At 40.6% G+C, this 24,817-nt stretch overlaps 1 protein-coding gene across 1 annotated transcript in view; it reads right to left on the reverse strand.

Moving 5' to 3' along the window:
* Positions 1 to 3,654: 3,654 nt before the first annotated feature.
* CATSPERB (cation channel sperm associated auxiliary subunit beta) overlaps positions 3,655 to 24,817 on the reverse strand; it is a 150,867-nt gene continuing 129,704 nt past the window's right edge. The window contains exons 22-26 of the mRNA XM_073010823.1: positions 15,194 to 15,304; positions 12,987 to 13,122; positions 11,152 to 11,252; positions 10,363 to 10,437; positions 3,655 to 4,314 (exon numbers count right to left, since the gene is read on the reverse strand). Coding sequence (XP_072866924.1) covers positions 4,111 to 4,314; positions 10,363 to 10,437; positions 11,152 to 11,252; positions 12,987 to 13,122; positions 15,194 to 15,304 — 627 coding nt within the window. The 3' untranslated portion in view covers positions 3,655 to 4,110. The remainder of the gene's footprint in view (positions 4,315 to 10,362; positions 10,438 to 11,151; positions 11,253 to 12,986; positions 13,123 to 15,193; positions 15,305 to 24,817) is intronic.

Raw genomic sequence — 24,817 nt, forward strand, 5'->3', positions numbered from 1 at the left:
TTGCAATGTCCCCTTGCCAGTCAAAAAAGGGAGAGTCTACTTCTCCTTCCTTTGAACCTGGGCTGTCCCTGCCACCACCTTGATAGTAGAATGAGGCAGAGGTGACATTCCAGGGCAGCCAAGACCAAGCATTAAGGAGACTCTAGCAGCTCCTGTTTTTGTGTTCTGGTGGAAGCCCATTGCCATGTAAGAAGTCTCCCTACCGCTGAGGCAGAAGAATAGGGTCTGGAGGCAGGGAACTTAAGGCCAATTCATGCCGACTTCCTAAAGCTGAATCAAGGGAAAACACCAAGGTCTAGGGGCAGGACTCTCAGGCCAACTCCCGATAATCCCCCAAAGCTGGACCAAAAGGGGAGCACCTGTGTCTGGACAGGGAACCGAAGGCCAATTAATGCCAACTTCCTAAAGCTAAATCAAAAGAGAAAACCCCAGCTTCCCACGCCCAGTAACAGAGGATTAAAGGCCACTCTCCCTGCAGCCCTCCCACTTCCACCACGGCTCAGATGGAAAGGGAGAGTGCCCTGGATTGGCCTGGGCCGAACAGGACCATCCCTTCATCTGCACAGGGCGCCAATTCACCCCAACCTTTAATTAGCCACGGACCAAATCCTTCATCCAGATAAGGGGTAACCTATAGGAATCTCAAAAGGAGGGCTTAAAACCCAGAAAACGTTGTTACTGGACCCTTAAGCTGTGTGCTTGGGCCCACTCCCACCCTGTGGAGTGCTTTCTTGCTTTAATAAATCTCTGCTTTCATTGCTTCCTTCCTGTGTTTCATTCCTTTGTTACTTTGTGTGTTTTGTTCAATGCAGTGTCTTACTCTGTTGCCCAGGCTGTAGTGCAGGGGTGTGATCACGGCTTACTGCAGCCTCAACTTCCTGGGCTCCAGTGATCCTCCCACCCCAGCCTCCCGATTAGCTGGAACTATGGGTGTACACCACCACCCCTGGCTTTTTTTTTTTTTTTTGTGTGGTTTATTTATTTATTTTTTTTGGTGGTGGTGGGGGGGTGTCTCACTATGTTGCCCAGGCTGCTCTCAAACACCTGCCTCAAGTGATCCTCCCACCTTGGCCTCCCAAAGTTTTAGGATTACGGGTGTTTGCCACCAAGCCTGGCTGGCCACATGATTTGATTTGGGCGACAGACTATGAGCAGATGTGTTGTACAGCTGCCCAAGTGGCCCCTGCTCTTTGGCCTGTGTCCTAGAATGAGAGACGTATGGAGCCACCACAGCCGATTGTCAGACCAGTGGGCAAGAAATGTTTATTGTTGTAAGCAACTAAGAGTGAGATCTGAGGGTTGTTACTGCTATAAAAACTGCCTAAGAAGCCTGGCCAACCAAGTATCATCTCAATTCTTCCTACGGTGAGATCTTTGCCATTTCCTAATGTGCTTCCCTTGCAGCTGAAACCTCAAAATCCTTCCTGTGTTCCACTGTTTGTCAAGTGGTAGATTCTAACTCAAAATAAACTGAAAGGTGTTAGGCATCAGAATAGAAAAGAGTTACATTGTAGAATTGCAATTTATAGAAATGTGTTCATTATATTGCCTAAAGTCTGGGGAAATTTTTACAGGTCAGGCTTTTAAGAATTCCTGGAGCCCAGGAAGTTGAGGCTGCAGTAAGCTGTGATCATGTCCCTGCGCTCCAGCCTGGGCGACTGACAGAGTGAGACATCGCATTGAACAAAACACACAAAGTAACAAAGGAATGAAACACAGGAAGGAAGCAATGAAAGCAGAGATTTATTAAAGCAAGAAAGCACTCCACAGGGTGCGAGTGGGCCCAAGCACACAGCTTAAGGGCCCAGTAACAACGTTTTCTGGGTTTTACACAGAAACACTTGGCACCATCTTCACAACTTTTCTGTAAATCTTAAACTATTCTAACATTAAACAAAGTTTATTAAGAGAAAAAAAACCCAGGCTTTAGATTTTGGAGCCTATACTTTTAACCACTGTGCTATACTCTATCTCTAGACCCCTGGTCCAAGGGAAGCTCTGAGGAGTTGACAAACGCTCATTTCCTAGTTCCCCAGGATGGTCCTCATTCCTGCCCGTGACAAAAACTGATTGTTTAGACTTTGCTTTGTATATCTGACATTCTGTAGTGTTTATTCAGTGCATCTCCCTTGTTATTTTAATTAGACAAAAATCTCTGTATTACTTACGACCTAAACACATCAGCAGGGGCAGCAGCATCAATTACAGCCAACACTTATCACACACACTGTAAACGGGTCCTGTTCTAAATATTTTACACATATTCATTCATTTGATCCTCCTGAGAACCCTGTTAGTGATAGGGACAGGAGGCAGAGAAATTCTAGGCAGAAAAGGGCAGAGTCCCTGGAGAAGCCCCACCCTCAAGCTTGGAACCATGGCCCAAAGTGAGAACATGCATTCCTGTTTTCCTACTCAAATATTGCCTTTTCCAAAACCACACATGGCCTGCCCCACCCCCAATCCTGTACCCATTAAAAACCCATTACCCGACTGGCAGAGAGGAGAGAAGCGGAGAAGAAGAGAAGCAGCTGGACATCGGAGACTGCGGTCTGACGTCACAGACAAGCAGCTTGACTTCAGAGGGATGGTTTGACGGTGTTGCTTAAGAGAGGAGTCTGGCCAGGGATGACCAGACTCCAGCGCTCCAGGGGAAGATCACCTTCCTGCTCCAGCCCTCTTCCAACTCTCCTTCCTGTCAAGAGCCACTTCCATCAGCAATAAAATCCTCTACATTCACCACCCTTCAATTTTTTCATGCAAACTGATTTTTCCTAGACACTGAACAAGAGCTTGGGTACCATGGGTGTGGACACTAAAAGCTGCCACATTGACCCTCTGCCCTCGCTGGCAAAGAGCAACTGCCTCCCACAAAAAGGCAGAGAGCCCACTGAGCTGTTTAACACTTAAACCATCCACGGACAGCAGAGTTAAAAGAGCACTGTAACATATGCCTTCTGCGACTTTGGGGATCATGACTACTCCTCCCTAGATGCTGCCTTGGGGCCTACATGGAGTTTTTCTCCTGGTGGCACCCAAAAGTGCTCACTCTGGCTCCTACACCCCCTCACCCTCATGCTCCCCCTCCCATGAGGGGTTGAGAGCTGCAGGCTGAATAAGTGAGGCATCCCTGTCACGAGGCCTGTGAAGGGGTCAAGGAAAATTTCCTGTTTCATTAGGTAGGTGTTAATATCTTCCCATTTTATAGGTGAAGCAACTCATGCACGAATAAATTAACTTGCCCAAGGTTACATATCTGGTAAATGGCAAACCCAGGAGGTCTGGCTCTGGAGTCTGATTCTCTTGCCCACTTGCTGCACTGCCCTCTCTAAGGAATTTTAATAGATGGTCTTAGACCTGGATTGGATGCTTCCTTTCCTTATGTTTCAAAACAGTGTGCTCCCCTCCTGAGCTTTTCCAGGGAGCATGAGGCTCTGATCTCTGAATGTTATGGTCATCTTCCAACTACCTGGGGACTGGTACTTTGAGAGCACACAGAGATACAGCTTTTGGAATTCTCCATGCTGCATGTAGGTTTGTAAACCAATACCCTGCTCAGATACCGCATTCTTCTAACACCCTAATGATGGGGTCACATTTCCCTCTCTAGGTACGACAATCTGGTTTTGAAGTTGCCGGAAGAAACTTGAATGGCTTCCTCTTTCATTCCCACAAGGCTCTGAAAACACTTCTGCTGATCTGCCATCTTCACTCCTACCTCACCTTGGCATAACTGCACTCTACTCAAACTCTATCTGGAAGGAGCAGAGCTCAGGGCTTCTGACCCCACAGAATGGGCTCCAGGCACTAAGAGGTGAACAACACAGAACACCTGTTCCATGTCAAGTTGGTTATCATTTTATACTTTTCTAAAAACCTCAAGGAAAATCTTCAACATAAGCCCTGGCATAAGACATTTTCTATGTATTCAAAATAAGAAAAGGGAATGGTGAATATATTGACAAGTAGCAATTTGAATTATAATGACAATTCTGTAGGATTTTATGTAGCTTGCACATTTAACATTTAAGTATATTGTTCTTGGAATTGTATGATAAAACTAGAAAATAAAGAGAAATTATGATGACTATGTATTCACTCTTCAGACTTTCATCTATGAATCAGCTCACTGAGAGTGATACTTGAAAACTTCGCTTGTTTTCTTCTAATCCAGTTTTGGAATGTCTTCCACGGATGGATGCCATGCAGTTGAAACATAAATGCCATAAAAATTAATCCCCCTAGCACTACTGCTGTTGCCACGGCAATAAGCGTGTGTCCTGGGAATGGCAGTGGTGCCTCATCAACATAAATCTGCAACAGAAAAAGCAAAGTCTTTAAGCTTTCTGAATTTAGCAAAACACTGAAAATTTTATGGTCCCCACAATTACTCAGAGAGCAAAACGCTGCCCAGAGTTACAAAGACATTCAGCATCCACAAAGCTTGGAAACAGTCTCTTGACAATTCAACAAGTAACAATTTGCCTACAATAAATAGGGGCTAAGAAGTACATGTATTATCCTATGCCTTTACCCTATCTTTAACGGTGGAAGGAGGCAGATAAAATGCTTACACAGCAGAACATTCTCTGTTCAGTCACAGAGGAATGGGCAAAGAGCTCTGGGAACGTGGAGGAGGGAATGCCTACCTGCCTAGGGCAGTCAGGGAATGCGCTTTCTGAGCTGGATCATGATGAATAAGTGGGTTCACAGAAGAGAAGGAGATAAAGGAACATTCCAGGTAGAGGCCTATGTCTGTGCTCTTTCAAGCTACCACCCCTTTAGAAAATCCTCTTTGTAGGTGCTGCCGGTATAGGAAACTTTTTATGTATTCAAAATGTTTCCTCTGCATGAATAGCTAATTAACAGAAGCAAGTAAATTTCTGGAGGAGAGATAGGATGATTGACAGAGAGGGACAGTGATGTCTTTTTCTCTGAGATGTGAGGCAAGGGTGGGGTCATTGTATGTTAAATATAGAAGTGGAGCATAAAGAGAGTAGGGGGTTCAAGCCCAGGCTTATGTTTCCCTTGTTAAGCAGGAAGGCAGATCATCTTTTGTGGGAGAAGAACATGCTGATGAGTGGAACTAGGACAGTAGGGAATGTGGGAAAGTGCAAAGGACAAGAAAAAGGATGACGGGCTGCTTTAAGGCCTAACTCAAGTTAAAGGTATGGCCATCCTCCCAGTGACCCAAGGAGGTAGCTGGTTTCTCAGAAACAGTCTCTCCATGCTACAAATTCTCTGAAATTCCCCTCACATTCATTCTTTCCATTCTTTCAGTACTGCTACTGTGATTATTGTGCCACTTTTCATAAATAGGCTATTCTAGTAGCCTCCTTCCCAGGCCACCAGTCCATGTTGACATCCTAACATTGCCAGATTTATCTTTGTATAAAACACCAGTCTGTGTATAAACACCTTTTTCCAAAAAATGTTTAATAGCTTTTCATTGTTGACAGGAATGTTAACAGGAATGCTCTAAAGCTTTCACTCTGACATTCAAAGCTTTCCATGACTGGACCCTAAGCTACCTGGTTTTCTTCTAAATAACCTTATATCCCAGCCAAATGGATTTGAGCTATTCAAAAAGCAAACTTTATGCTTTTGACAGTGATAGGAGGCAGTCAAATGCCTAGGCAGATAGGGCGGGTCCCTGGTGAAACCTGACCTTCAAGCTGAAGACAGTCCCAGGTAAATCCACATACCGAATTCAGAACCTGTGTTCCTGTTTGGCATGCTTTCCTCTGACTGATCCCACCCTTCACCTGTTTTACATATACCTATCCTTCCTAATTGGTTTTCTACACTGCTGTGCCCACCTCTGAGTGGTGACTTCGCTTTAGCCTTTCTTTGCATACTCATAAACCAATCAGCACGCTCTCCCCTATTCTGAGCCCATAAAGGCCCCAGACTCAGCCACACTGGCAAAGAAACCACCTGACTGCAGGGGTGAGGGACCACCCCCTATGTCCCCTCTCTGCTGAGAGCTGTTCCATCACTCAATAAAATTATTCTCTGCCCTCCTCACTCTTCAATTGTCAGTGTATCCTCATTATACTTGGATGCAGGACAAGAACATGGGTACAAGCTACAACACAGGTGGGACAAGTGGGCAGGGTGCCTCCGGCAGCAGGCTCAGGGCTGAGCAAGGGCCAGGTGGAGGGTGTCACCAGCTGTGGAGGTCCCTGGTTGGTAAAGTGGCCAAGAAAAATCCTGAATCACTTTCCCATCTCTGTACCTGGTCTCTCCATACAGAATGCCTTCCTTATCCATTTCTACCTAATGAAATTTCAGTCACTCCACCAGATGATGTAAAAATTTCACTTGTGGCTGGGTGCGGTGGCTCATGTCTGTAATCCCAGCACTTTGGGAGGCTGAGGCAGGCAGATCATGAGGTCAGGAGATCAAGACCATCCTGGCTAACATGGTGAAACCCCGTCTCTACTAAAAATACAAAAAAATTAGCCAGGCATGGTGGTGGGTGCCTATAGTCCCAGCTACTCGGGAGGCTGAGGCAGGAGAATGGCGTGAACCCACGAGGTGGAGCTTGCAGTGAGCCGAGATCGCGCCACTGCACTCCAGCCTGGGTGACAGAGTGAGACTCTGTCTCAAAAAAAAATAAAAATAAAAAAAATTTCACTTGCTTATTTAAGCCATTTATTATGTGTCTAAGATGAGAAACGTTTATCACCTCTGAATTCTGTATTCTCCATCTAAATTGCTACCTCTAAAGTTCTGAAATATACTTTTTCTTCAAATGTTTCCCTTCTAATCTTCTTCAACCATCCAAATATTCCACACCATTTCTAAAAAAGGTTAAACCTCAGAATTATGAGTCTGTTTTAGATACAATGTCTATTTACTCCTAAAGTAACTTGTATTTTTAAGCACAAAAATTCACTTAAATAACCAGAGTACAATGATCAAAGTCAAGAAATTAACATTAAGACAATACTATAATGTAATTGCAGATCTTACTCCTTTTTTTTTCTTTTTTTCCAGTTACCCCCATAATGTATTTTGGGTGAAAGAAAATCCAAGCTTATGGGTTGCATTTCATTGTTTCAGGATTCTCCTTTCTCCTCCCCTTTCTTTCCTTGATGGAGCTTTGCTATGTTACCAACCTGGAGTGCAGTGGTTATTCACTGACACATTCATACTGGACTGAGGCCTCAAACCCCTGGCCTCAGAGGATCCTCCCTTGGCCTCCCAAATAGCTGGGGTTGCAGTCATGTGTCACCAGGTCTGGCTATTTCAGGGTACTTTCTTTTTTCTTTTTCTTTTTTTTTTTTTTTTTGAGACAGAGTCTCACTTCTGTCACCCAGGCTGGATGAAGTGCAGTGGTGCGATCTTGGCTCACTGCAATCTCTGTCTCCTGGGTTCAAGCCATTCTCTTGCCTCAGCCTCCCGAGCAACTGGGATTACAGGCATGCACTACCACACCTGGCTAATTTTTGTATTTTTAGTAGAGATGGGGTTTCACCATGTTGTCCAGGCTGGTCTTGAACTCCTGAGCTCAAGTGATCCACCTGCGTCGACCTCCCAAAGTGTTGGGATTACAGGCGTGAGCTACCACACCGAGCCTATTTCAGGGTACTTTCAAAAGCAGGTTCCAACAGTCCCAAGAACCTTTATATACTTTCTCTATATTTTCTTAACAATTCTTTTCCTTTATTAATGGTGCAGTCACTGCCTATCTTTCTTTTATCCATTTTTGTTCTTCCTCCATTCCTGAAGCTTCAAGTTTCCTGCTGTTATCACTTTTCTTCTGCTTGAAGAACTTCTTTAAGCATTTTCAAAAGAGAAGTTCTCCTGACAATGGATTCTCTTAGTTTTCTTTCATTTGAGAAAGTCTTGATTGTTTATTCCTGAAGGATATGTTCAGTAGGTAGAGAATTCTGGATTGACAATCCTTCCTTCCCACCCAACCCTCACCCCCAACACTTTAAAGATGTTGTATAACTTTCTTTTGCCTCTGTGGTTTCTGTTGAGAAATCAGCAGTCAGTCAAACTGTACCCTTGTATACAGTGTGATTTTTCTCTGACCACTTTCAATATTTTATCATCTTGATTTTTGGTAGTTGATTATGATGTGTTTGGGCATGGTTTTCTCTATCTTTAGCTTGTTTAGGGCTCATTAAGCTTCTTGAATATGCAAATTTGTGTCTTCACCAAACTTGAGGCTTTTCAGTCTTTATTTCTTTCCTTTCTTCTTCTTTTTTTTGAGACAGGGTCTCATTCTGTCACCCAGACTGGAGTGCAGTGGCATGATCTCAGCTCACTGCAGCCTTGACCTCCCAGGCTGAAGCAACCCTCCCACTTTGGCCTCTAGAGTAGCTGGAACTACAGGTGTGTGCCTCCACGCCTGGCTAATTTTTTTGTATTTGTAGACAGGGCCTTGCCATGTTGCTCAGTTGGTCTTAAATTCCTGAGCTCAAGCGATCCACCCACCTTGGCCTCCCAAAGTGCTGCGATTTTTTCCCCCATACCAATCTCTTTCTCCTCTTCTTCATGGACTCTGATGACATAAATGTTAGACCTCCTGGTACTGTCACACAGATCCCTGAGGCAAGATCTTCTTCTTCTTAAAATACTTTTTCTTCAGGTTGGGTTTCCACTGACCTGCTTTCAAGTTCACTGATTTTTATCTTGTTCCATATCCATTCAGCAATTGATTCCTTTTGATAGTTTTAAAATTTAGATACTATAGTTTTTAGTTCTAAAATTTCCATTTTGTCCTTTTTAAGTAGCTTCTAGATCTCTGCTGATAATCTATCACTTTCTACTTATTTCAAAAGTGTTTACCTGTACCATATTGGAGCATGGTTATAATAGCTAGTTTAGAATATTTGATAATTGCATTTGTGGTCCTTTGTTGATGCCATTTCAGAATTGATTATATTGTCTTGGTTCTTGACATGGTGAATAATATCAGATTGTATCCTGGTGAATAATGGTGAGTAACATCAGATTGTATCCTGGTAAATATGGTGAATAGCATTAGATTGTATCCTGGATATTTTTGATGTTATGTTGGGAGACTCTGGTTCTTGTTTAAAAGTTATCTGGAAAATGCTGATTATCTATTGTTCGTTTTTAGCAGTCAATCACACTGTTTGAGTGCAGATCACAAGTTATGCCTCACCTTCTGTGGGTGGTGGTTTCAGTGTCAGTTCAGTTTTCCAAGCTGTTGCTATGCTATTTGTGTCTTCCTGCTTGGTACCTGTGCCACTCAGGAGCTGCTCAGAAACTAGAGGATGTTTACTTTGTAGTTTTATTTCAAAGCCTTTGCTATTTTCTTTAGGTGTGCCCTGCTCATATGCAGCTTCTTCCTGGTGCTAGTTTCTATAAAGAATCAGGACTCCCTTTCTCCAGCCCTCTTCTCATAGAGATGTCCCCCCCATGCTTTCCACTCTTAGAGGTCCTTTTCCTCGTTCTCTGGAAAGAAAGCTGAGCTTCTACGAGAATTTTAGCCCTCTGTGCTATTGTGCTGTTCCCCACAATCAGGGCTGCTCTTGAGCCAAAGAGATGAGAAAAGAGAGAAAAAAATAACAGGGATTTTCCTTCACACTCCTTATGTGACAGATGCTTCTTTTCCTAGTTTCTTTACCTAGTGGGTTGAATTTTTCTCTCAGGGTTTTAGAGGTTTACACCGCTGCAATGGCCACCCACCACTGTAGTAGTGCAGAGCCATTATTGGGGCTGACCTTAGAGCTGGGTCAGGAGAGAGAGAGAGAGAGAGAGAGAGAGAGAGAGAGAGAGACAAAGAGAGAGAGAGAATGTTAATGTAACATCAGCATTTGACAATGACTCATTAATTGATTTTTATCAAATCCTTATTCCTTCCCATGCCTCACAGGCAACAGATGTCATTATGTGAATAAGCAAAAATGAGTTGTCGCTTTCATGGGATGACTTGGGAAAGACTGATTCTAGTTTCCAACTTCTTTGGATCTTGAAAGCCTTTGAAATATTTAAGACAATGATTACAGTTCAGACAGCCATAAGGAGGATAATCAGACTAGAAACTAAAAGTTACAGAAATATGTTCTTTGGAGTAGGGGTGAGAGGAAGAGCATTAAAAGTCAGAAAACTGGGCTCAACAAGGAAGGTGGAGAAGGAACAAAAACAAAAACAGCCACGTATTATTATATGTATTATTAAAATTCTGCCAGCATCAATCAGTCCTGGCACCCATCACGCACCCTGGCTTCATCACTGCTGACAGTGTCACTGCTACCCTTCAGAATCCCCTGTCTTTAAGCCTCGTACATCACAACAATTCTGCCAATTTTTTCTCTTCAATGTCTCTTGAATTGGTTTTGTCACGTTTTTTCCCCAGCCATCACCCCTTCATTTTACCTGAAATTCTTCAATTAAGTTACAAAAAGTGACTCCTGAAATGACGGTCACTCTAAAGTGGAAAAGTTCAGAGCCCTGTGGAAAAAAGCACACCCAGTTGTTAGCAGCATCAACATGTATATTCCTTTAAATATTAATAAAAATATACCCTGGGGCCACTGTTCCTATAGATGCTGCATGAAAAGATTCCCATCCTCTTCCGAAGGCTCTCGGACATACACATCATGTATCAAAAAAAAAAAAAAAAAAAAGATGGATTGAAGTGGAGGGATTCAATAGTTGATACTGTTTTTTTTGTTTTTGTTTTTATTTTTGTTTTTTTTAGAATGAGGAGATTAAAACTAAATCTGGCCTTGATAAATACTTTGGACTAATATCGTATGTGTGGTTTCAGTATGTTCCCTAATTCTGACTGGTTTTCACAATTATCTGTATTATACCAACTTCATGTATTTTTATGGGCAGCTGGAACCAGAAGACACGTTCCCCGTGCATATCCAGGTGAATAATACTGAGCGCATTTCTTCCCTCTCACCTTCGGAAACACTCTTTCTTCTCCACTTTGCTAAATAATATGTCTTACCTATCTGCTCAAAACTTTGGAAATAATAACACCAGGGGAAATGGAGAAAAAATAAACCCTCTTCATATACTTTAAAGGTATATACTTTAAAGGTGTTATTCCCACCATTCCTGGTTACCTATACTTTCTAATTAAAACCAATCTTAGTTTAGACATACATGTTTTATCTAAACTCAACATAGTAAAAACAACAACGCCATCATTACCTTTATGCTTAAGTTGAGACCTGAAGGATTATACACTGCAGCACCAACAATTGGTTCTACAAATTTTTTCATTTTTTTAATCTTTTCTGGCACAGTGTGTTCTAAAAATACATAAAACATATTTTAAGCACACTTATTTTCTCATTTTGTATTAGGTTGGTGCAAAAGTAATTGCTGTTTTTGCCATTACTTTTAATTTACTATTACTATTTCATTTGCAATTACTAATATAAAATTTGTTAGGCACATTAAGGTGCAATGAAAGCTTTCACTCCATAACATGACCAAGTTATCCCATACTTTTAGTTCTGCTTGACTTTGTAGACGATGTATTTAGGGGAGCGAGGCCCAATATCTCACATTGCCTTTGAGGGCATCCTCAGGAAGTTCAAGACTTCTGATCACCTTCATGCTGACCTTTTCCTTCCAGCCCCATGCTCAGGATCAGTCCTGACCTGCACGTGCTTCGTGTTTTTGGCAGTAAGGTCATCTCAGGACCTCCTTACTGGTAGGTAAACGATTTATAATAAGGTGGCAGTAAAGTTTTACAATGGGATTACTTGACGATTTTCCTGCCTTTCTTGTCATCCTTTCTAAAACTAGACAGGTAGTGTAGGGGTTAGACGTTGCAGGGGTATAAAGGTACACAGAATCTAAAGGAAAAGAAACAGCTGTGATTGTAATTTCCAATTTCCATAGTGTAAATATTCTCACCCTGGCTAATTTCGAGCTACCAATGGTTTAACATCCAGCTTGTAAAATGTTTTAATATTTAATGATCAGGACTCCAAAACTGGTAAGAACAGTTTCCAGCACACCACAGAAAATGGGGATGTCAGTTAATGCAAAATATTTAGTGACTTTATTTTGCTGGATTTTTCATTTCAAAAATGCATTATGTTGGCCAGAGTAAGACTCACTGAATACCAAATGCCCAAATATTTAGTAACATATTAATGGCTGACCAAAATTTGTTTAGTTAATTATTTCTACCTACCTACCTATCTCGTTAGAGTATTAAAACGTGAACACAAAATGTGCAACAAAAAGTTACATATTTGAGGTAAAGTGAATAGGGATAAACATCTTATTTAAAATATATCTGCATCTTTTCAATTATTTTACCATAAAACCTTTAAGAATTAGAAGATAGAGCCTAAAGATTATCTGGCCATACCTTTTACAACCCCCTCTGTCACACTGAATCAGCAGGGAAAGGAGACACCAGACCAGCATGCAGTACAAATTTAATCAGTCCCTGTTGCTTTTTTTTTTTTTTTGAGACAGAGTCTTGCTCTGTCGCCCAGGCTGGAGTGCAGTGGTACGTTCTCAGCTCACTGGAAGCTCCGCCTCCTGGGTTCACGCCATTCTCCTGCCTCAGCCTCCCGAGTAGCTGGGACTACAGGTACCCACCACCACACCTGGCTAATTTTTTGTATTTTTAGTAGAGTCGGGGTTTCACCGTGTTAGCCAGGATGGTCTCGATCTCCTGACCTCGTGATCTGCCTGCCTCGGCCTCCCAAAGTGCTGGGATTACAGGCGTGAGCCACTGCGCCCGGCCCCACTGTTGCTATTAATCCACAAAATGACTTTCCTTTTTTTTTGCAGTATAAATTATTCAAAAATGCTTTTACCATAGAATCCAGGCCTCTGGAAGTGATGATGAAATCAGTGGGAAACAGAAGTAAACAGCAATATGCCAACTGATCCAAATCCATTTGCAAGAACTCCTGGCTCTCTTTTGTGTGAACAAGCTTTGAAAACCATTGATCTTTGTAAACCAGTAACAATATTACTTATAAGATAAAATAATTACAGATGAAAGCAAACCCTACTCAGTTTCCAGTTTTGCCTCATGTTCACTTCAGTCACAGTAACCAGATATGGAGATTCCAATGGGACACGTCCATCCTCGTTGATAATTTCCAAAGAAACTGGATATTGTGTAATTGGAAACTTAAAGCGAGGAACCTAAAATACAAATTCCAAGAATGAATGTAAACTTGGAAAAGTCAATAGTCACTTCATTTCTTGGTAAAAAACGAAAAGATACATTGCCAATGGTTTGGCTGTTCAATGAAATGTGCTTGTGAGGGGTTTCTGCCTTTTCAGTCATGAAAATGTCTTAGAGCAGAATCAATGTGAACTCCAAAGGCAGTCTATACATTGTGGTAACAAAACTCATCACTTCTATAGGCCCTTTTCACGGGAATTTACTATGATGTCATTCAAACTTTTTTTTGGCTAAATCATATCCCAGAAAGCCATGCATAGATCACTCACCCTCCTTTTGCCACTTTTCCAGCCAGTCAGTCTTTCAGGCACAATCTGTAAACTTGGCTCTGGCATCAGAGCTTAAATCCAGCCCCAAAGCATGTTAATAATGTGATCTTTGGCAAATTGCCTGACTTCTCTGTGGCTCGAATTAAATGAGACAAATCTCAGAGAAGGCTTAGAGTAGCATTTAGTAGATAGTAAGTGCTCACAAAACATTATTTTAGTTCAGCAAGGGGGTATATAAAAACAGCCCTCATCCAGCTACTCGGGAGGCTGAGGCAGGAGAACGGCGTAAACCCGGGAGGCGGAGCTTGCAGTGAGCTGAGATCCGGCCACTGCACTCCAGCCTGGGCGACAGAGGGAGACTCCGTCTCAAAAAAAAACACAAAAACAGCCCTCATCATTTACAGAATGCTGGCCAGACACAATGGCTCACACTTGTAATCCCAACACTTTGGGAGGCCGAGGCAGGCGGATCACTTGAGGTCAGGAGTTTGAGAACAGTCTGGCCAACATGGTGAAACCCCATCTCTACTAAAAAATACAAAAATTAGCTGGGCATAGTGGTGGGCGCCTGTAGTCCCAGCTACTTGAGAGGCTGAGGCAGGAGAATCACTTAAACCTGGGAGGCGGAGGTTGCAGTGAGCTGAGATCGCACCATTGCACTCTGGCCTGGGCGACAGAGCGAGACTCGGTCTCAAAAAAAGTAAAAACAAAAATAAAATAATGATAATTTACAGAATGCTGACTCTATGCCAACATATTGTGTGTGTGTATATATATATAAAATATGTATCATATATAGTCTCTAGATGTCTTATATGTAATTTTACAAATATGTAGTCTGTGTAATAACAGTTTCTCAATATACAGTCTTACAAGGCCTTTGAAATTGATCTGTTTGAAAGATATACCAACTGCATATTTGTTTTTTTCTTTTTTTTAAAAATGGAATCTTGCTCTGTCACCCAGGGTGGAGTGCAGTGGTGCGATCTCTGCTTACTGCAACCTCTGCCTCCCAGGTTCAAGCAATTCTCCTGTCTTAGCCTCCTGAGTAGCTGGTACTACAGGTGCACGCCACCATGCCCGGCTAATTTTTGTATTTTTAGTAGAGATTGGGTTTCACCGTATTGGTCAGACTGGTTTCGAACTCCTGACCTCAGGTGATCCACCTGCCTCGGCCTCCCAAAGTGCTGGGATTACAGGTGTGAGCCACTGCACCTGGCCCCAACTGTGTATTTTACTCTTCTAATGCAAACTTTGATACTAACAGAATAAAATATTATTTGACACAGAAGCCTTCTCTTAACCAACATATTATACCGTCTTTCATTTGTGACTGTCAGCAGGCTGAGCTTGATTACAATGACTTTGCCTTCTGTGTTCCAAGAACCTGATACAAGATACTCAAAGTTGTTTTAAATGAATCAATATTTACTATAACCTGGTATAGTGTTTTACAGACTACAAGCTGCTTTCGTATACATAGGGGTGTGTTTGGGTGTGGGCGAGTGTGTGTCTTTATACGAATGCTGTGGAATGGACAAGGTAGTGCAGGTATTACTGTTTTATTTTACCAATGAGGTTCATTAACTTGCAAGGGACATTTAAGTCTGGATCTTTCTAGCTCAGTGTCATATTTAGCTCTGCATCATAATAAGACATTATTTATATGTCTTAGTTTTCATGTTTAACCCAAAGGCACATTTCAAAATCTTGTTGATAAGAAAGTATCCTATCTTCAGGTAATTAAAAATGATCTTACTTTTTCCCTGCAATCTGAGAAAGCAACAGCATGTGAAAACTTCTGATCCTTTGTGCAGTTACACTCCTCCCGAGTGGAAACATTAGCACACTGTTTGAATTTACCAGTTTTCTGCAAATAGAAGTAACAGATGTTGACTTGTTTTTCTGTGTTGCAGGATTTCTGCAAACTGATAAATATCTAACAAATATTTATTCCCTGAGTAAGCGAAATTCCTGAGAAGTTAAAAGGGGAACGCAATTCATTAATAATAAAGTAAGAATAGAAGTACAGTGTTTCTGAATTTTAATTGCCCCCTTGTGTGGTAATTTGAACCTGAGTATTACTCAGCCACTTACCGGTTTACCTCGTGCAGTTGCATGGGACCTAGAAAGGCTGTGTCATTCTGAATTCTGCATCCCAGGACTACCAAACTAACTACTCTTGGCCCCTGCCATTGCAGGGATCCAGACGGAGACCTAAAATGAGTGGCCTTGATGACGTGGGGCTGCACACTCTCCAAACCTACTATTTCATACTTGTCTTTCTTCATAACATACGTTGATATTTTAAATCTCCACTCTATCTGCCCATTTGTCATTCATTTATACTTGATCTCTCTTGCCATTAATTTATTTTATTATTCTTATTCTTATTCTTATTCTTATTATTTTTAGAGATAGTGTCTTGCTCTGTTGCCCAGGCTTTACTGCAGGGGCTCAATCATAGCTCACTGCAGTCTTGAACTCCTGGACTCAAGCAATCCTCCCATCTCATCGTCCGTAGTATTATAGTTGGGACTACAGGCACACACCACCACACTTGGCTGATTGAAACAAAATTTTTTTGGTAGAGAGTCTATCCTGACTATGTGATAAAAAAGAAAAACCCATTTTCTGTGGAGAAATTCAAGCCAGTTGCAGAAATTTTCAAGTAGTAAGGAGCCTACTGTTAATCCTCAAGACTTTGGGGAAAATGTTTCCAGACCATGTCAGAGACCTTCATGGCAGCCCCTTCCATCACAGGCCCAGAGGCCCAGGAGGAAAAAGTGGTTTTGTGGGCCAGGCGCAGGGTCCCCATGCTGTGTGTAGCCTAGGCACTTGGTGCCCTGTGTCCCAGCTTCTCCAGCTATGGCAGAAAGGGGCCAATGCACAGCTCAGGCTGTGGCTTCAGAGGGTGGAAGCCCCAAGCCTTGGCAGCTTACACATGGTATTGAGGCTGTGTGGGTGCACAGAAGTCAAGAATTGAGGTTTGGGAACCTCTGCCTCAATTTCAGATGTATGGAAACGCCTGGATGCCCAGGCAAATGTTTTCTGCAGGGGTGGGGCCCTCATGGAGAACCTCTATTAGGGCAGTGCAGAAGGGAAATGTGGGGTGGGAGCCCCCACACAGAGTCCCTACTGGGGTACTGCCTAGTGGAGCTGTGAGAAGAGGGACAACGTCCTCCAGACCCCGGAATGGTAAATCCACTGACACCTTTCACCGTGTGCCTGGAAAAGCCGCAGACACTCAACATCAGCCCATGAAAGCAGCCAGGAGGGAGGCTGTACCCTGCAAAGCCACAGGGGTGGAGCTGCCCAAGACCATGAGAACCAACCTCTTGCATCAACATGACCTGGAGTCAAAGGAGATCATTTTAGATCTTTAAAATTTGACTGCCCTGCTGGATTTTGGACTTGCATGGGTCCTATAACCCCTTGGTTTTGGCAAATTTCTCCCATTTGGAATGGCTGTATTTACTCAATATGTGTAACCCCATTGTATCTAGGAAGTAACTAGTTTGTTTTAATTTTACAGGCTCATATGTGGAAGGGACTTGCCTTGTCTCACGTGAGACTTTGTAATGTGGACTTTTGGGTTAATGCTGAAATGAGTTAAGACTTTAGGGGACTGTTGGGAAGGGATGATTGGTTTTGAAATGTGAGGACATGAGATTTGGAGGCGTCAGGGGCAGAGTGATATGGTTGGCTGTGTTCCCACCCAAATCTCAACTTGAATTGCATCTCCCAGAATTCCCATGTGTTGTGGGAGGGACCCAGGGGGATATCATTGAATCACGGGGCCTGGTCTTTCCCATGCTATTCTCATGATAGTGAATAACTCTTACAAGATCTGATGGGTTTATCAGGAGTTTCCACTTTTGCTTCCTCCTCATTTTCTCTTGCTGCTGCCATGTAAGAAGTGCCTTTTAAACTCTGCCATGATTCTGCGGCCTCCCCAGCCATGTGGAACTGTAAGTCCAATTAAACCTCTTTATTCTGTAAATTGCCCAGTCTTGGGTATGTCTTTATCAGCAGCATGAAAATGAACTAATACAACGGTTAGGTCCCAAAAGCTCATTTTTAGCAGATTGTGAAGTCTCATGTCTTGTGAAGAGAAAATAGGGGGAAGGAAGGGAGAAAAAAACAACAGTAAAAAAAAAAGAACAGTCCTGGAAAAATCAATATAGGCCACATTACTCTGAAGTCCATACATTAGTAGGCAGGTATGAAAGTGGCTTATGTATGTAAATAGGTTGTAGTTATTTTCTTCTGAAGTTTAAGTTGTCTGGCTTCAGTTTGCAGGGTTTTAAGAAAGCACAGCTTAGTTTTCAGTGACTCCAAGTTAAGAAAAATGGGGGAAAAAAGAAGGAAAAAAAATTGAAAACATTATTTTGAAGACTTGAGTCAAGAAAAATTAGAATTCGGTCCAAAATATGGAAAATAATAAAAATTGAAAAAAACATTAGGCAAGACTAGGATCTAACAACAGATCTACTGTCATTTAGAAACACAATTTTTCTCTCTCCAGTTTCTCAGTTTTACTAAAGACAAATCATGGTATGACTGGTATGCTTTATTACACTTGGCCTAATTATTTATATATAGTACAGCAAGAATAATTATTTTTTACATAGGCTTTTAACTTGGCTTTGATGGAACTTTGTTCCATAGGAGGAATCAGATAAGACTTATTTATTTATTTATGTTTAATTTATTTATTTTTATTTTTATTTTTTAGTAGAGATGGGGTTTCACCGTGTTAGCCAGGATGGTCTCGATCTCCTGACCTCGTGATCCACTCGCCTCAGCCTCCCAAAGTGCTGGGATTACAGGCATGCGCCACCACACCTGGTCCAGACAAGACTTTTTTAAAGCCGAGCCCAGCCATGGATTTGTGCCATCAAATATCTATGAGTTTGGTGAATTTCCTCTCCTCTTGAGGATCCAAGATAAACCTGGGGCTTCTGTGCCTGTCAGAAAGTGACATTCTTTACTAAGGACAGGTCAGAAACTCTGTACAGGGACTGTGTACACAAACTATGAGGCCAATTTCCCAAGGGCTTTATTGGCTCCATAAGTCAAGTTTGATTCCTTAAAGAAAAGCACACCATTCCAGTCAAAGCCTTGGTAAAATAATCAGTTTCTCCACTTGTGTCCTATTGCAAAAGAAAACTGATTCTTACTGCACTTATGCAAATAACTATAATTGCCATAGATTAAGAATACTCACAAATAGTTTCCAAATTCTAGAGAAATCAGGTAGAGGGAAACAATTAGGTTCCAAATTTTGTTCACAAAGTATACTTTACTCAATTGTTAAAAGCTGTAAATAGCTTAAAAGAAATGTTTTCTTAACTCTGAAAAACAAAAAAAGTATCAGCAACATTTTAAGCAAAAAGTCAAAAAGATTACTTCTGTTTTCTATTGGTTCAGTTAATTCGGTTAACTCCTATTCTGTTTGATAGTCATGAACATTTCAGCTCTCCATCAGAGTTCTGAAAGTTCCTTTATTCCAATGTCAAAATTTCCAAAGTCATCAGAAAACCTGCATTTAAGTGCAACTGTTAGAGTCCTATAGCTAATTATAAATTCACCTGTTTTTTTTTTTTTTTTTTTTTTTTTTTGAGACGGAGTCTTACTCTGTCACCCAGGCTGGAGTACAGTGGCATGATCTCAGCTCACTGCAACCTCCACCTCCCGGTTTCACACCATTCTCCTGCCTCAGCCTCCCAAGTGGCTGGGACTACAGGCACCTGCCACCATGCCCAGCTAATTTTTTGTATTTTTAGTAGAGACAGCATTTCACCATTTTAGCCAGGATGGTCTCAATCTCCTGACCTTGTGATCTGCCCGCCTCGGCCTCCCAAAGTGCTGGGATTACAGGCATGAGCCACCACACCTGGCATATAAATCCACCTTTTAAAGAGCGTTTAAAAGAAGGCAAAACAAGACAATTGTCTATGGATGAAAAAACGTTTTAAGGCAGCCATAGTTAAAAGACACAATTGACAAGGAAATTTATTACCTCTATGGCACACAATAATTTTAACATAACAATTATGAATATTACTATAATGTACACTAAGGTATATCAGAATTACAGAAATTTCCTATAAATTTGGAACATAATTAGATATGTATACAAATACAGCCCAAAGAAAACCAAACACCATTTCATATTTGACAATGTTTCCTGTATAATTTTTATACCAAAATAAGCCAAGTTATGTCATTTTGGACTTAAGGAAACTAATGTCTTAAAGGACTAATTAGGTTAGATAAAGACATAATTTTTTTTTTTTTTTTTGAGATGGAGTCTCTCTCTGTCACCAAGGCTGGAGTGCTATGGCGCCATCTCAGCTCACTGCAAGCTCCGCCTCCCAGGTTCATGCCATTCTCCTGCCTTGGCCTCCCAAGTAGCTGGGACTACAGGCGCCTGCCATCACGCCCAGCTAATTTTTTCTTGTATTTTTAGTAGAGACGGGGTTTCACTGTGTTAGCCAGGATGGTCTTGATCTCCTGACCTCGTGATCTGCCCACCTCAGCCTCCCGAAGTGCTGGGATCACAGGCATAAGCCACTGTACCCGGCCAAAAAGATATAATTTATAATTTGCTTTTGAAAAGTTTGTCAAATATAAAAGGTTTAAAATACTTGATATTACAAAATAGGATTACAGGTCATTGTAAAGTCATTTATTTAACCAAAGTGATAATTCCAGCATTCCAAAAAAAGCGAAAACCTTCATTATTTGAGTTGAGACTTAATTTTTTAAACAAGAAACCCTAATAAAAACAGCGTGAAGCCAATTACATTTGTTTTTCAAAATTTTATAAACAATCTATAAAATTTAATCTTGATTATAAAATATAACTTCCATAAGCCTTTTATAACCTTTATTAAGAAGTTCTTTAATGCTTCAAGAAAACCTTGTTAATCTGACATAGGTGTCCATTTACTGGTTTTGCAGCAGTGTGCCTTTGACATTAATAATTAATTTATAGAGAAACTGAACTTATTTTATCTTTCACAATTGGTCCTTACAATCTTATGTGCCCACCTCTTCTGCGATAGTCCCTGGGCCTTGAGGAGTTGAATGGCTTTAATATCCTGCCCCGTGTCTCAGGAATGCAGTTTGTTTTAATTTGTATCTTCTATGGGGCCTGAAGATAAGGCTTTAATTGCTGTCAGTGTTTAAGATTTAGCAGGACTTGGTGTCCTTTTTAGACTTTGGAGTTAAAGCCCTGTAACTCAATGTTACAAGGACTTTAAAAGCACATACAGGAAGACACATGGATGTAATAACATTAATTTAAAAATTTGTCTCAGTTTTTTTTCCTAAGCAAACCAAAAATAATAATATGAAAACTTGATTATATAAAAGTTTTTTTTTTAAAAATATATAAATCCTCTTGTTGTGACTTATACTGACTATTCATGACATGGTTGTACTTTCTGATTTGTTCTGAGACTCCCTCCTTTTTAAACAACCAGTTATTTTATTTTAGGACTAAATTTACCACACAAGATTCTTTCTTATATAAAATTATTTCTCTTTAAGCTTTTTTACCTAAAAAAAATACCTCTTTATTTTTATAACTTTCTTTACATCTTTTTTTATTCCTGGCTCCTTTCACATTGTTTTGTATATAAGCTTTAACTAAGCTTTGAATTAGACAAAACTTGTTCACTTTTTTTTAAAGGACACACTTTTTTTTCTTTAGTAAGAATGTTTTCTTACAATATATATTTATTGGAAAATACCCAAATAATGAAATAGCTATTATTTAGTTTAACTTTATATTCTAAATTGTGACCAGTTTGTCTATAAGTATTTATCCCATTACATTTACCTAATTGTTTTAATTATTTACCTATATTATTTATGAAAACTGTGATAGTCATGATTTAAAGTTATGAAACTGCCATTGCAAAATTATAACTGAGACAGTGAGAAAAGATTTGACTGGCTGGGCGTGGTGGCTCACGCCTGTAATCCCAGTACCTTGGGAGGCCGAGGTGGGCAGATCACAAGGTCACAAGGTCAGGAAATCAAGACCATTGTGGCTAACATGGTGAAGCCCCGTCTCTACCAAAAATACAAAAAATTAGCCAGGTGTGGTGGCGGGCACCTGTAGTCCCAGCTACTTGGGAGGCTGAGGCAGGAGAATGGCATGAACCTGGGAGGTAGAGCTTGCAGTGAGCCAAGATTGTGCCATTGCACTCCAGCCTGGGTGACAGAGCAAGACTGTCTCAAAAAAAAAAAAAAAAAAGATTTGACCTAACTGATTCCACACTGCTCTTAACCTGCAAGCTGTACTTGTTCATTCCTGGGCATAGGATGAACTAACTTTGGAAGGAACTTAGTTTATAGTTTAGCTTTGAAACAAAGATGATAACAGTCCTTTCCCAAAACAAACCTCCTTATTGTCTGTGGATCAGACTGCCTAAAGCCACAGGATTAGAAGTTATGGTAATCTTACTAAATTCAAGATGCACCTATTTTCATTAAATCCATATCAATGTTTTATTTATTTAAAATTATACAAGCAAAGGTCATTCTATTTTGGGCTAGGTTTATAGTTTTGGAACCCCTATGCCAAATTTTGACATCTTTTAGTATTTGGCAGGGATAAGTATGAAATTGCTTGATTAATAAATGCAAACAAAAATGTATGCTGGGCAATTCTTAAGACATTTCTAATATTACTTTACCAATAATTTTAAAGCTAGCTATTTATTATAGATTTTACTTAAGTTATATAAACTTGAAAAAGCATTTGACTAGTCTTTGCTATTTTAGTGTCTTATTTAAGTGCTTTTATTTTTGTGAGCCAATTAATTAGAGCTTTTATTTTTTTATTTTTATTTTTATTTTTATTTTTTGAGACGGAGTCTTGCTCTGTCACCCGGGCTGGAGTGCAATGGTCGGATCTCAGCTCACTGCAAGCTCCGCCTCCCGGGTTTACGCCCTTCTCCTGCCTCAGCCTCCTAAGTGACTGGGACTACAGGCGCCCGCCACCACGCCCGGCTAATTTTTTGTATTTTTTAGTAGAGACACGGTTTCACCGTGTTAGCCAGGTTGGTCTCGATCTCCTGACCTCGTGATCCGCCCGTCTCAGCCTCCCAAAGTGCTGGGATTACAGGCTTGAGCCACCGCGCCTGGCCTAATTAGAGCTTTTATATATTTTTAGTAGTGAAACATTCTGTACACAACACATAAATACAATACATATAAAAATGTATTAGGCATGCCGATGCAAGTACATTTTATAAATTAACAAAATCCCCCTTACCTTTTTTTCCTATCTTAGACTTTCAGATTCTTGTTAACTTGTTTCACAACCCTAGGCAGTTGTCAGCTAAATAGCCTTAAGTTTGCACATTAAAGGAAACAACTCAGGTGAAAACCAAGTAGCAAAATTTACATCATAAAGTACAGAGAGAAAACATCTGGTGGTGCTAGAGGGAGACACTTTTATTTTTCTTTGAGCCAAATTAAACTTACTCTTTCTTAAAAACCCAAAAGTAGGCTGGGCGTGGTGGCTCACGCCTGTAATCCCAGCACTTTGGGAGGCTGAGGTGGGCGGATCATGAGGTCAGAAGATCAAGACCATCCTGGTTAACATGGTGAAACCCCGTCTCTACTAAAAAAATACAAAAAATTAGCCGGGCGTGGTTGCGGGCACCTGTAGTCCCAGCTACTCGGAAGGCTGAGGCAGGAGAATGGCGTGAACCTGGGAGGCGGAGGTTGCAGTGAGCAGAGATTGTGCCACTGCACTCCAGCCTGAGTGACAGAGCGAGACTCTGTCTCAAAAAACAAACAAACAAAAAACACCCAAGAGTAGCCTCTGTTGCAAACTATTTTAGTAAAAAAAAAAAAAAAAAAAAAAAAAAAAAAAAAATTCAGGTGAAAATGGAATTCAGTCGACTGAGAAGAAAAAGAAAAAGAAAACTTTTGCTCAAAAAAAGGACAAGGTCTTAGGAGAGAAAAACAAACAAAAAACCCCAAAACATGAAGGCCTTTCAAATACAAACATGCACTCATACACACATAAATGCACACATCTTGGTCATGCTGGTAAAGCAATCTGCAAATCCTGCCTGTTCTCACAACTAGTATACTTTAACATTGTAAAAAGATCTTCCAAAGTGGGGAAAGAAGGCTCTCAAAGGGGATGACTGATGCCTCCCAGAGTAAATCTTTGCCCCAAGGGGCTGCCCTGCTATCTGCAAGACTAAAACGGTCATGAAAAATTCACAGCTAAAAGAAGAAATAAACTTTGCCTTCGGTGTATTTGCCCGATTCAAGTGGTTATTAGCAGATTTATAATAAGTAGGTAAACAGAACAATATTGATAAGATTTCTGAGAACTAAATGGTATTTGGCCCTGGTACTAAGGAGTAGAGAGAATAAAACACCTATGTTAATTACCAACTGCAAATGACAACTTTATGTGAGGCTTCTATTCTAAGGCTTACTTGATTCATGTATTCCATTTAGAATCTTAAAATTTTTTGATACTTCCTTTAAACAAGAAGTAATTCACAAATGATTAACAAGCACTAAACTAATAAGATAGGTCCTCACACCATCCTGAATTATTTAAGAAAGTATTGCCATTGAAAGTGATCTTTTTCCTGAGAAAGTCATGTTGCAAAATGGCACAAGACAATACACATTTTCTCAGGAATACAAGATAGGAAAATCACATTACAATATATTTTGTGAGGAAAACACGTTTCTTAAAATCGTGTTTTCAGTTACTCTCCAAACCACAAATTTTTAGAGGGTGAGAGCCAAATGTAAATGAAGAAGTGATCTTTATGGCAAGAGAATGAATACATATGGTAAATTTTGGTTGGTGTTTACACAATTTTTGTAGGAAATTGTTTATGAGTGGAGACACTAAGGCACAGAAACAACCAAGCTCAGGTTCAAGGTTGAGTTTAATAGTACAGGTAGAAATAGAATCTAGGGATCTGATTCTCACATTAGAGGATAATAATATCTTCCTAAAGGGGAAAAATAAATTTTTTTGGTAGATCACATTGATAAATCATTTTTTAAATATACAATATGAATTTCCTTGAAAATCTTTGGCATTTTTGAGAGTCTTTATAGGCTGAGGTTTTTAGGTATTTTTTTCCCCAAAATATATAAAGTTAGGGGAGCTAGCTTTAAAGTTAAACAAAAAAATTAATCTTAATTTCAAAATGACCTGAGTTCATTTTGCATTTTTATATCAATCAATCGTGCAGCTTGAGTACACAAAAGGCCACTACACTTCCCTTCATAGAGTTCACACACACATTAGTCTCTACTAAAAATACAAAAATTAGCTGGGTGTGGTGGTGGGTGCCTGTAATCCCAGCTGCTTGGG

The sequence above is a fragment of the Chlorocebus sabaeus genome, chromosome 24 (assembly GCF_047675955.1).
Source record: "Chlorocebus sabaeus isolate Y175 chromosome 24, mChlSab1.0.hap1, whole genome shotgun sequence".
Classification (NCBI taxonomy): domain Eukaryota; kingdom Metazoa; phylum Chordata; class Mammalia; order Primates; family Cercopithecidae; genus Chlorocebus; species Chlorocebus sabaeus.